Source organism: Danio aesculapii, chromosome 21, assembly GCF_903798145.1.
Source record: "Danio aesculapii chromosome 21, fDanAes4.1, whole genome shotgun sequence".
NCBI classification, from domain to species: Eukaryota; Metazoa; Chordata; class Actinopteri; order Cypriniformes; family Danionidae; genus Danio; species Danio aesculapii.
In genome coordinates this window covers 22,403,540-22,417,138 of record NC_079455.1, presented here as the reverse complement: position 1 = coordinate 22,417,138, position 13,599 = coordinate 22,403,540, and the positions used below count along the sequence as shown (strand labels likewise).

General features: G+C 33.7%; 1 protein-coding gene across 5 annotated transcripts in view; it reads right to left on the bottom strand.

Annotated features, from left to right (window-relative positions):
* ncam1a (neural cell adhesion molecule 1a) overlaps positions 1 to 13,599 on the bottom strand; it is a 391,029-nt gene that overhangs the window by 62,144 nt on the left and 315,286 nt on the right. For all 5 annotated transcript variants that reach the window (XM_056446180.1, XM_056446181.1, XM_056446183.1 and 2 more), the window contains one exon: positions 12,219 to 12,344. In XM_056446180.1, coding sequence (XP_056302155.1) covers positions 12,219 to 12,344 — 126 coding nt within the window. The remainder of the gene's footprint in view (positions 1 to 12,218; positions 12,345 to 13,599) is intronic.

The following is a 13,599-nucleotide window of genomic DNA, read 5'->3' as shown; positions in this document are numbered from 1 at the left end:
CAAAGACTCCCTATTTGTCGCTGTGAATATTTGAGCTGTCACCCGAGCTGACCCTATACTGCGGTAGAGCTGCAGAGGTGGCATTATCCATCAGAAAACTCCCAAAGGTGTCCATCACTCCTGCCTCTATCGCTTACGTGATGGGCCTAGCAAGCTTTGTCATCTCTCCATCGCAATACACAATCCCAGCTTCTCCACTCAGGCTCATAGCGCATAAAATGGACAGAGAGAGAGAGAGAGAGAGAGAGAAAGAGAGAGAGTTTTCTGGCTTTCAGTCGCCGCTCCCTGAAGCACATACCGCAGTAATGTGAATTATATAGGGCTCTTTTACAATTTCTACAGGCTTCGGAAGCCAAAGGCACGGATCCCGGAAGAGAGAAAGTCTGGTGGAGATACTGGCAATTATGTGTTTTGTGTGCTCGTCCTCCTCTGGACAGTCTATTGGCGGAGACTGCGGGACAGCCTCTGGTGATAAATCTCTGACACTACCGTACTGTACATCTCACTTGAAGCTCCATCTACGTCACACCATGCCACTCACTGCAGGCATGATGTTGCTTTATATTGGATGCAGTCACTTTTAAGCTTTTGACGTAAATACAATTTGGACCTTAATTTCGTTTTAAACTTGAATGCTTATATTTGTTCGTAGAACACAAAAGGAAACAATTTGAATCATTTTTAATGCTGGCAGTAAATACTGACCAGTCTATCATTTCTGAAGGCTCCATCAAAGTGAGGTAAAGTGAGTTCCAATTCATTTGAAGCTTTTTATATTGGAAAAGGAGAGGAATTATGTCATTATTAGGTCATGGCGTTCATGCAACTTTGAATGTGGCAAATCAAGTATAATAGATAAAGATATCTTTATTGATCAAGATATATGAGTAAAAAAACTTGATATCAAACCTGCAGGGTTCTAAAGACCAGTGAAAGTAAATGCTTTGCTAATTTACAATTTCCAAATTTCCAGCGAAATGTGAATGAACTTGGACGAATACCAAAATCATCCACATTTTGAGGTTTTGGTGTCAGTCCAGAACTTTCATTTTGGTGCATCTTTAGTTGTTTTTATTCAGTAAGAATATTTTTTCTAGTGGGTCAACTGGACTTGAATCTCAATGTAGATGAACTTGGACAAAAAACAAAACTTTTTACTAATTATTATTTTAATGAACTAATTTAAATTCTAACCAGTCTATCATTTCAGAATTTTGCATTTTCATTTTCAAAGTGAGGTAAAGTGAGTTCCAATTCGTTAAAAGCTTTTAATATTGGAAAAAAGAGGATTTATGTCATTATTATGTCAAACAATTCATGCAACTCTGCATGTGTAAAATCAAATGTAATAGATAAGGATCTAATTTTTGGTCAAAAAAATATATAAAAAAACCTTGATATCAAACCTGCAGGGTTCTAAAGACCAGCGAAAGTAATTGTTTTGCTAACTGACTAACTAGAAAAATGTAACTGCTAGTCTTACTGATTAAAAACAAATAGAGATGCACCGAAATGAAAATTCTGGACTGACAACAAAACCTGAAAATCTGGATGAACTTGTAAACCATTGACCCTAGTAGCAGAAACAAACGGTGAAAAAAAAAGTAATAAATAACTACTGTAAGTTGCCACAACAATGAATTTTTTTTTCATACAATAAACTAGGAGAAATGTTCTTTACATAAATAAAAAGACAATTCAAGTTTTTTTTTTTTTATCACATATCAGGTTAAATGTTCCTTTGACTTTAGCATGTGGTCCCGAACTGATCTCCTTTAACATTATACAATCTACAATTTCCAAATTTCCAGCGAAACGTGGATGAACTTGGACGAAAACACATTTTCAGGTTTTGGTGTCAGTGCAGAATTTTCATTTCGGTGCATCACTAGTTGTTTTTTTTAATCAGTAAGACTAGACGTTACATTTTTCTAGCTGTTTAATTAGCAAAACAATTACTTTCGCTTGGACTTGGATTTCAATGTGGATGAACTTGGACGAAAACTCAAACTGTTTTGTGATAATTATTTATTATTTTTATGAAATAAAATAAAGCGATTTTTAAAAACTCAATATCTTAAATTATATCAATAAAACAACAACACAAGCCAATAAAATAAATAAATTTTACTAAAATTTAAGGATGTGCCATTTTATTAGTGTTGGCATGACAGCACAGTAATGCTATTGCAAGCAGCAAGGAACATGTATACTCCATACAATAGAAATGTCACTTCACCATGCTATTTGAGCAGACTTTGCTCATACATAAACCGTAAAAAGGTTCATTAAAAAATGAAGACCATTGATTAAAAAATGAAGTCCATTGAACTATTAAGTTAAACTGACTTAAAACAGCTTGCTTAGCTCATAAAATTAAGTTAGAACATGAATAACCTAGTTTAATAAGTTACAATGACCTAAAACATATGACTAATTGATCATATAATTATTTTACAGTGCAGAAAAGTATGCATATACATGAACAGAATATCCAGAGATCGCAATACTGACCTTTTTTAAATCTTTGTGGTTCAGTAATAGTTTTGGACTCTTTTGTTCTTTCACTCTTTTGGCCAAAAACCGAACATGCCATTTTGGGCCAATATTTTTCCATGGCCGAAAATTCTGTACAGTATATCCCTAAAAATGACACTTCAAAAATAAATGTAAGGTAACGAAGATGTAGTAAATGTAGTAAGGAAAACAAAAAGGATGAACTACGAACCAAAGCTTATCAAACCAAAGCCTACTTCTAACTGATTAAAAAACAACATTTAAAATACAAACACTAGTAATAAAAGACATGCAAAATATATGCAAGAAACAACTAATGTCACTGATATGAAACCTGCAGGTTTAATATATTAAAAAATCTATTTTTAAAGTAAGCTACCATATCTGAAGTGGTTTGAAGAACTTTTACAGTACTGTATGTCAACTTTCCGGACAAGAGTTTACTGCAAATTGTCAAGGCACAGAAAAGATCAGTGAGAAGATCCTTTTGTGTTCCACTTGCTGAAAGAAAAAAAAAACCCACTTAAACCAGTCTAAGCTGGTCTAGCTGCTCTCCCAGCCCTTCAAAAAAGAGCCCAAAACCCCTCTAAAACTAGCCAAGAGACCAGACAGAAAGACAAGGAAACCAGCCAAAGCTTTCTAAACAGAGATATTGAGAAAACAACAGCACAAAGGCTTAAAAACACATGAGGATGAATAAAAGATGACAGGATTTTCATTTTTGGGTGAATTATTGTTTTATGAGTCATTATCTACACTACATCTAGCAAGACTAGCTGTTTTTGAGATTAAAACAACAACTTGATAATGATTGTTCATATTCAAATGGCGAACTGAACGCTTGTTGAAATATAATGTTTGATTTTCTTAGAAAACCTGACACATTTTATTTATTGTGATATGTGTAGCCATGATATGACAAGTGTTGATAATTCTGCTGGTAACACAATGTGAGGTCAAAATTGATAAACGATCCTTAAGTGATTGGAGTCACTGAACCATTGTCCTGCCAATCACCCCTTTAAGTTGATGGACAATGTACTTTAAAGTAGACAATAGCACAAATCTTGTATGAACATGACCCCATCACACTACCATTATGAGATACACTGTCGTCTCTCTTTTCCTCACTATGTAATGATCATGAGTAAGCTTCTGCAGCCAAATGATCCCTGTCAGGGATAATGAGAACAATAGAAAGCCACAACAAGAAAATACTGTCAATAAAATTAGCAACAGCTTCATTATGATGCTATTTGCTTTTGGTTGCATAAACAAACAATAGTCGCTATACAGTTCGACTGACTTAAAATTGCTTTCTGCAAAACAATCACCCTCAAACAAACAATGAATTAAACACAAACATTATAGCAAACGAGGTCACGCTAATCTTATAACAGTGAAATAAACAGCTTATTTTTGCGCTAAATATTACAAAGAGTATGACTGGAGGGAAATCTACATAACAACAACAGCAATCTTTTATGCTAACATGTTAGCTAGCATGAACGTTTAAACAGTGGCTTTAAATCAACAGACCCTCAGGAGCCCAGACAAATTTTCATTTTAAGCCATGACCTAGCACACCTGATTCAATTAATTAACTGTTAATTGCTCCATGTAGCATAACTGAGCAAATTTATACTGTAGGTTTTTGGGGGGGAGAAAAAAGCAATTTTCTAAATTGAGCCTCCAGGACTGGAAGGAAAGAAATATGACTAGTCTAAATGATCTTGTAGCAAACTTTGATCCTCATTTTACTAACAGAATGAAATTCCATCTGGACAGCACAGCAACAGATATAATGTGAGCCGTCATGGTTCTTTAAAGCACAAGCTATAATCGAATCCAATTTTAAAGCTCTTGGAATTCTGCAAAGAATCCCACATAAAGTATAACTTCATTTGCACATAAGAGATTTTATAAATGGAGTTAAGTTAATGTTTATAGAAGAAGTTCACTAGCATAAAGTAATATGAACTGTATGAACAACTATTTGTAATAGATGAGTGCTTGCCAAACACAAGTTTTAATGAAAAAAAAAACCCATCATATTTTCTGTCAAATCTGTCAATACAATAATCCATTGTTGGGGAAAGTTACTTTTGATATTAATGCATTACAATATTGAGTTACTCCCCAAAAAATGAACTAGTTGCATCACTTTTTTATGGTAAGTAATGTGTTACGTTACTTTTGCGTTAATTTTGAGTTACTTTTTTCACTGTATAACCTACACCTACATTTACTTAAAAAAAAAAAAAAAAAAAAAAAAAAAAAAAAAAAATATATATATATATATATATATATATATATAGATAGATAGATAGATAGATAGATAGATAGATAGATAGATAGATAGATAGATAGATAGATAGATAGATAGATAGATAGATAGATAGATAGATAGATAGATAGATAGATAGATAGATAGATAGATAGATAGATAGATAGATAGATAGATAGATAGATAGATAGATAGATAGATAGATAGATAGATAGATAGATAGATAGATAGATAGATAGATAGATAGATAGATAGATAGATAGATAGATAGATAGATAGATAGATAGATAGATAGATAGATAGATAGATAGATAGATAGATAGATAGATAGATAGATAGATAGATAGATAGATAGATAGATAGATAGATAGATAGATAGATAGATAGATAGATAGATAGATAGATAGATAGATAGATAGATAATGTTAACTGAGAACTTCCTGACTCCAGAGCTATACATGCCCTATATACAGATTATTGAAGTTTAAAGCAATGTGTTTGGCACTATTTATTTTAGGTAAAATCAGTCCATTGAGACAATCCCCTTTTCCTTTTCTTCGATGCGTTCAAAATAATGAACACATTATCTCATTGACTATGTGATTTACTGTGACTACTTTAATTTTAATTCAGCAATTTATTTTTTAAAAGCTAAATAATTAAACTAAAAACTCGTGTTACATTTTCAAAAAAGTAACTCAAATATTTTTTAAGCCATGCGTTACTTTACTCGTTACTTAAAATAATATATTTATATGTTAAAAAATAATATTATTATGTAACTCGTGTTACTTGTGAGGCATTATACCCAACACTGCTGTCAATTACTTTACAAAGGTAAAAATTGCCAAATTTACCAATTTAAAGGAAAAAGTATGGTATGTTAACATAACAAACTTTTGCTTTATGGATTTACAACCACACTTTTTTTATATTGTAAGATCAAAAGTCATTATATTGCTATGGCTTGTCACAACATGTGTGATTTATAATAACGAGTAACATTATTAAATCATTTAAATAATTCAAATGCTGTTTCTCGATGTAAAGAAGCAAAGCCCATATCCTTATCCTACTGTGTACAAAAGTAGCTAAAATGGACACAAAAAGTATGACTTATAATCTATCAAACAAAAATTCTCTCGAGAAAGCGAATGCCCTGTCTTTGCAACTTATAAAAACAGTTTGACAAGAGGTCAAAATCATGGCTCATAACTGTAAAGTTTCCAAAAAGAGATGAAGCCTTTTTATGCCACACTCAACTTTCTCGAAAACACAGGAAAGAAAACTACACTCACGACCCATTTCATGGCGTCTTTAGTTTTCTATTCAAGCTTTTACTACCTTCACTAAAGACTTACGGGTAGATTTGGCAGGAGTGTTGCGATGGCTGAAATGGAAGCAAATGGAAAAACAAACAGAAATGTGAAAGAAAGAGCAGAGAGATGGAACACTTACTTCTGAATGGAAGGCCTGATGTCCAGAGGAACAAAACAAGATGGAAAACATGATGAGAATCACACAGACAACAATAAATAAATAAATAAATAAACACCGAACATGAAAACAGAGATGAATAAGATGGGAGCCAACACAACTTGCCATTTTGGGGTTTATCTTACCGAGTAGAGAGAAAATCACCTCTCTGACTCACATTTGACCAGAATATACTATGAGAATGGCTTGTTAAGTCTCAAAATGGCAAAATTGGGTGACCCAATTAGTTGTGAAATGAGTGCAGACAAGAAAGAGAATGTGGGGACTGTGAAAACAGAAGGATGAAGCAAAGATGAAACATGATGAGAAAAATAAGATACAAATTCATGTCAGACAGTCTCTGACTAGCATCGATGAAGCAATTCACTCCTGCCATGAGCTTTTGTACTCCCGAAAGAAGAATAAACAAGCTGTTTGTGTTATTTTAGCTTTTTGCCTATTTCTGTAATATTCCCTAAGCTTCTGTATTCAAATGGAGATCAAGCTTATTGCCGGCTGCGCAACTCCCCTTTTTTTGAAATGGTATTACAAAGTGCTTTTGAGATGGATCAACTGAATTGGATCAATAAATTGGATTAATAAAGCGACAACGAAAAAGACTACTTCTGCAATTTAAACTTTAGTCACTTAATCCCTGCGAGTGCAATGGGAAATTGAATAATCAAAGCAGAGCTGTGTTTTTGCTCATCCCACATTTCTTGCAAGCTGACTTTTCTAATCTGCTTCTGAGTGGAACATTCTGAGTCAACGGCTCCGTGTGACATGCCGTAATTAAACCAGTAGATTTGTAGAAATTTTGCAAACTACATTCCGAAATCTAAATATGAACGATGTTTTATTAATGCAGAGAGCTCTGCAATCAAGCACGGCAAACCAACCTCAGATTTACCCTCACTTCACTTTTGCATAGCCTGTTCTCACCTGACTGCAAAAATGAAAACAGGTAATTGTTGGATAATGTTAAAAAGGTAGTAAAAATGACACTGACATACTATTGAATTCTGAAAATAAAATCTCAATTGTGAATCCTAACTGTGACATAAAATGAGATACTGTCACAAAAATGAGATATTAATTAAAAAAATAATAATAATACTAATTCTAAGCTAGTATCATTAACATTTGAGATATAAAGTCACGGTTATAATAAGGTGTTATAATAGTGTCAAGTCCAAATAATGAGACTTGGTGCTTTAGTTGTGTAAAATAAGTCATCATTATATAAGATAAAAAACAACAATTATGAGATACACTCACTGGCCACTTTATTAGGTACACTTGTCCAATTGCTCATTAGCGCAAATTTCTAATCAGCCAATCGCATGGCAGCAACTCAATGCATTTAGGCATGTAGACATGGTCAAGACGAGCTCCTGCAGTTCAAGTGAGCATGCGAATGGTGAAGAAAGGTGATTTAAGTAACTTTGAACGTGGCATGGTTGTTGGTGCCAGACGGGCTGGTCTGAGTATTTCAGAAACTGCTGATCTACTGGGATTTACATGCACAACCATCTCTAGGGTTTACAAAGAATCTGAAAAATAGAAAATATGCAGTGAACGGCAGTTCTGTGGGCGCAAATGCCTTGTTGATGCCACAAGTCAGAGGAGAATGCGAAGATTTGTTTGAGCTGATAGAAAGGCAACAGTAACTCAAATAACCACTCGTTACAACCAAGGTATGCAGAAGAGCATCTCTGAACGCACAACACGTCGAAGCTTGAGGTGGATGGGCTACAGCAGCAGAAGACCACACCGGGTGCCACTCCTGTCAGCTAAGAACAGGAAACTGAGGCTACAATTTACACAGGCTCACCAAAATTGGACAATAGAAGATTGGAAAAACACTGATGAGTCTCGAATTCTGTGACATTCGGATGGTAGGGTCAGAATTTAGCATCAACAACATGAAGGCATGGATCCATCCTGCCTTGTATCAACAGTTCAGGTTGGTGGTGGTGGTGTAATGGTGAATGGGAGATAAATTCTTGGCACAGTTTGGGCTCATTAGCATCGCATCACAGCCCATCTGAGTATTGTTGCCGACCATGTCCATCCCTTTATGACCATAGTGTACCCATCTTCTTATGGCTACTTCCAGCAGGAAAACACACCATGTCATAAAGCGCGAATCATCTCACACTGGTTTCTTAAACATAACCATGCGTTCACTGTACTCAAATGGACTTCACAGTCACCAGATCTCAATGCAATAGAGCACCTTTGGGGTTTTTTGGAACGAGAGATTCGCATCATGGATGTGCAGCCGACAAATCTGCAGCAACTGTGTGATGCTATCATGTCAATATGGACCAAAATCTCGGAGGAATATTTCTAGCACCTTGCCACGAAGGATTAAGGCAGTTCTGAAGGCAAAAGGGTCTAACCCGCTACTAGTAAGGTGTACCTAATAAAGTGGTCAGTGAGTGTATAGTCACAATTATGAGATTTAAAAGCAGAACTACAGAGGCAGTCAATTTAACTTTTAAAATGTTTTAATTTAATGACTTAAAAAAACATATAACTACATTACCCTGACATTATAGTACCCTCACATTGCATACTTAATTCTAAGATTGTTATTTTATTTAAATTACAACACAAAAAAATAGTATTTCTATACCTTGATTGACTACAATTATGAGCTTTAATCCTTATAATAATATACAAAATTGCAATTATATAAATAAATGACCTGTTTTTTTATATGTAAGGTAGAAACTGAATATTTAGCACAAAACCAATCCAACTAGTCTTATTCCAACTTCAAAAATACCATCTTGAATAATCATCAGCTGCGACATATCACAGCATACTGCTATAAAAATGCATAATATCTATGCGAAACATCGCAGAGATTGCATCTTATTATTGCTATTACAATTTCCGAAAGCCTAATCAATCCCGATCTAATGGTGGATATGAGGTTAAAGAGGGTTTCATCATCTACTCTACACAAGAGTGCCCAATCAACACGGAAGACACTTAACGGAGCACACGGCTCTCAGTAGACACGACACACAGCTGCTGCCTGGCACATGCTGGCACCGGCTGGACTTAAGGAGCACTACGTCACTGCGTAGCGCTGCTGAGGTGAGAGGCTGCAGGGACACAATGTACAGTGGGCCAGTAGTGCATAATACAATGGAATTGAAAAGCAAACATAAGTTCATTACACAATGGAAATTAGTCACAACACAACAGAGTCTATAAACAAATATATGTTTTAAAAGCCAGATATGCAACATACATTTTCCTGACCACTAGGGGACAGTTGATTTGCGGAAATGTGCAATTGCTCGTACTTATTTTTGCAAGAAGCCTGGATGCTATCAAAATGATTGCCTACATTTGTCCAGTTTTCGCAGACCAATTGTGGAAAAATATTGGTGATTGTGAAATATGTAAATTATAAATAACTCATAAACATGAAAATATGAACGTAATTGTGAGCTATGATTATACAATCATGATATATAGAGATGAAATTATGAAGAAAGTCCCAATTGTGAAGATTAACGATACAATCCTGAAAAAGTCATGGTTATGAGATATTATGTTGCAATATTTAAAATATAATAACAATTTTAACCTATCAGGCCCATAGCCAGGAGGGGTTCGGGTGGTTCGAAAGACATACATGACAAATTTTTACTATTTTGACTGCTATACTATCATAAATAGTGAAAATAATCAATTGAAAAAGGCTTTAAAACCAAGCAGAATCCTCTGTCGCTTCAGTGTGACTTCAGCTAATCAGTTTTGGCCAATGCAAACTATTATTTTTCATGAGTCCAACATACAGCTGTGCAAGAAAACATACAATCTGATGTAAGTGAAGTCATCTTTCGCTACTGTATTGTTGTTAAATAGAGAAAACATTACACAAGTAACCTTTATTCTAAATATTGGATCTTATTTTAAAACAAAAAATGACCAATAAAAAGTTGTGAAGCAGCAAGAGCGGCCCATATTAATATTCATTTGAACAACAGTTTGGCTATTGTGGTTATCCATGAGGCCAAAAAAAAAAAAAACGTGAAGCTCTGCATTATTATTATTATTATTATTATTATTATTATTATTGAATTTTTTTTTTCAATCAAATGGCCAAATTCTTACTGAACTGTGGTCAGCTTGTTATTTGTATAATAAATGACAATAGACCACAAACTTTAACAGATTCTTTTTTTTGTCTAATGATTTATTATGTAATAAATATGTATTTTAAGTAAGTCTTTTCATATTTCTTAATTGTAAATCCTTAGGAAATACTTTTGGTTCGTTATGTTGACCACCTGACAATCTAATTCAGCTAAAAATTGTGCTTGAATGTCATTAAACCTCATAATTAATTAGAAAATGAGGCGTATAACTGCAAAAAAGTCAGTTTTTTGAGAAAAAAACAAAAGCACCCCTTTCACCAGGCTGGCTACGGGCCTGTCTATAGTCTCAATTGGGAGATTCAAATTCACAATTATGGATTTCTACAGGTTTCATCAAGTCAAATTTAAGACGTTTTAAGACCATTATGAATGAAATTTCAGATTTACACAAGGCTAAACGGTAAGGATTTTTTCTAATGGCCCAGTTAAAACATTTTTAAAAATCATTAAAAACGACTGTTATTGTAAGTAAGATAATTAATCATATTAGTAAATAGAATTGATATACTTTTATTGAGATGGAATGGTGGTAGCCTGATTGCGTAGCTTTACATGGACATAGGAAAATGAAGACCTGTTAATAATGATTTAAGACTAGGCTCATACGGAATCTGTGCATGCAGAATCCTGCAGATTTCCACAGATTTTTTGCCCATCATTGATTCAGTTTATTTACTTGTGTAAATGTGTGTAAATTTATATTCATTCACATTTTAAATTAATTTCAGTAATGTTACTGAATATGAAAATATTCATATGATTTATTTACAATAAAGTTTGTAAAGTAATCTTTTGTCATTTATTTGATATATTATATGACAGACTTGTTTTGTTTACCAATTAAGTGGATCTAATTGGAATTTCATTTTAAACATTAAATAAAAGTTAAAAAGGTGTTATTTTTATTTTAAATATTAAGGTTTTAGTCCTGATACTTCCGCATAAATCCGCAGATTTTTAACAAAATTCTGCGCAGAAATAACTAAAAATGTCCGCAGATTTTGTCTGGCCCAATTTAAGACCTAAAACACAATATTTCAGTAAATTTAAGACATTTTAAGACCCTGCAGACACCCTGTATGATATAAAGTTTGTGAAAGTAAGATTAAGCATTACATTTGTCAAATAAATCACCATTACATTATAAAAGATAGTTTTTTTTTATTTGAATTACACTTAAAACAATTCCTAAAACAAAATACATTTCATAATAATCAACAAAAATATTTACTTATACATTTACCATACTGTTTACACTTAAAATAATGAATAATTTAGCCTGTTCAAAATAGAGTGGGATGATAAGCTTATTAATATATAGAGATATAGTTATTAAAAGTTATGAGACATGGTTTCAATAATTAGGCACAAAGTTGCTTGATTTCTTTGTGTTGTGGTGACATTTGATTGAGTTTGATTCTGGTGTTTCCATTGTGTTGAGGACTTATGATTGCTTTTCAAATATCATTCTCAGTGCACAACTGGCCCACTATGCAATGGGCTTCAGGACATTGTTTATAACACATGGACACACATAAATGAACACACACACATACGCGCATCCACATAAAAATACAAAAGCACACGCAGAGGACAAGCAGTGCATCTCGTGGGAGTTGAGATCCAGCAGGGTCCAGGGCAGTGATGCATTGTGGGTAGTGAGGTCTGCTGTTGCACTGAGGAGGAGTGAGGTTGTTGATGGGTAAAGAAAGGGGGTCTGAGAGACTGAAGGACAGAAAGAGAGAAGTACTTACGAACAGGCTGGGTTTTAAAGCTCTCTGGGGCGCTGCTCTCTCCTTCACCCTTGCCGTTGATGGCCGATATCTTGACCTCATATGTGGTTTCTGGCTTCAGCCCCACAATGGTGATCAGGTTGAGACCTGTTTTAGGTGATAAAATATGTTTTTTTAACAATATGTACATCAAATTTAGTTAGATATGACAATTATTTGATTGGTGTGTTTCAATGAACCTGTATAAATAAATAAATAAATAAATAAATAAATAAATAAATAAATAAATAAATAAATAAATACAGATATTAAAAATCCTTAAAAATAATCCATTTATACATTAAAAAAAGTAAAGTCTCCAAGAAATCAAAGTTGACAGTTGTTATTTTGTGGAATATAACTGGTTATTTTTATTGATATGATGGTCAGGCAACCTGCCAATCACATGAGATCCACCAATAGCAAACCACGATGATCCAATCAATTCCCGATGGACACAATTAAGTCTTATTGTACATTTGATCTTATTTGAGAAGTTGCCACACTCATATATACACCACAATAAGGAAGAAACAATACTCCCAACTTTTGATTTATGTTTGTATGGAAAATTAAAGGAAATTAATGAGGAAAAAAAAAAAGCTAAAGTATTGAATAAACAAATGCACTAGGGTCCAGTGGTGAGTGAGACTTTATGAATTATGGGTTTCCAATTCTGAGAAATGCTGCATCATATTGTGGGTAGCTCTATAGGCAAAGATTGTAAGTAAGCCCAGTCATCAGTCAGGCATTTTCCCAAAAGACCATGCAAAGAGATTTGAGTTTCACTTTTGTAGAAAAATACATTTTAATTTGATTTAAAAAACGATCCGCCAATTAAGAGTCATCAGTCAAATGTTTTTCCCCACACAGCCTCTTATACTGTATTTCATTTTTTGTATTATACAGCAATTTTTGCTCACTGACTACAGTAGTGCTGATGCATCTATCTGATGGTCACTTTGGGAGTGCTTGGAGTAAAAATGTAAATGCAAATTAATTAACACTAACACAACCATTCAAAGTTTGGGGTTAGTAAAATGTATTGATTTGGAAAACCCTGTTTATGCTCACCAAGGCTGCTATAATTTGATCATAAATTTAGAAAAAGGTGCCATGATGTCAGTCATGTTTATATTAATATTATAGAACACAACAGTAATGTTTTAATTTGACCAGAGTTTTGAAAAATAACCATGATTATCAATCACAACAAATAAAACCACGATTTATTCTGACCAAATTATGACAATATTTTTACTTAAAATTTGGAAGACATTTTATTAAACGCTTATGGAATCAAATATAACAATTTCACTGAAAACCCATTCCTAATAAATGCAGTAAGTTCAGAGAAACTCAG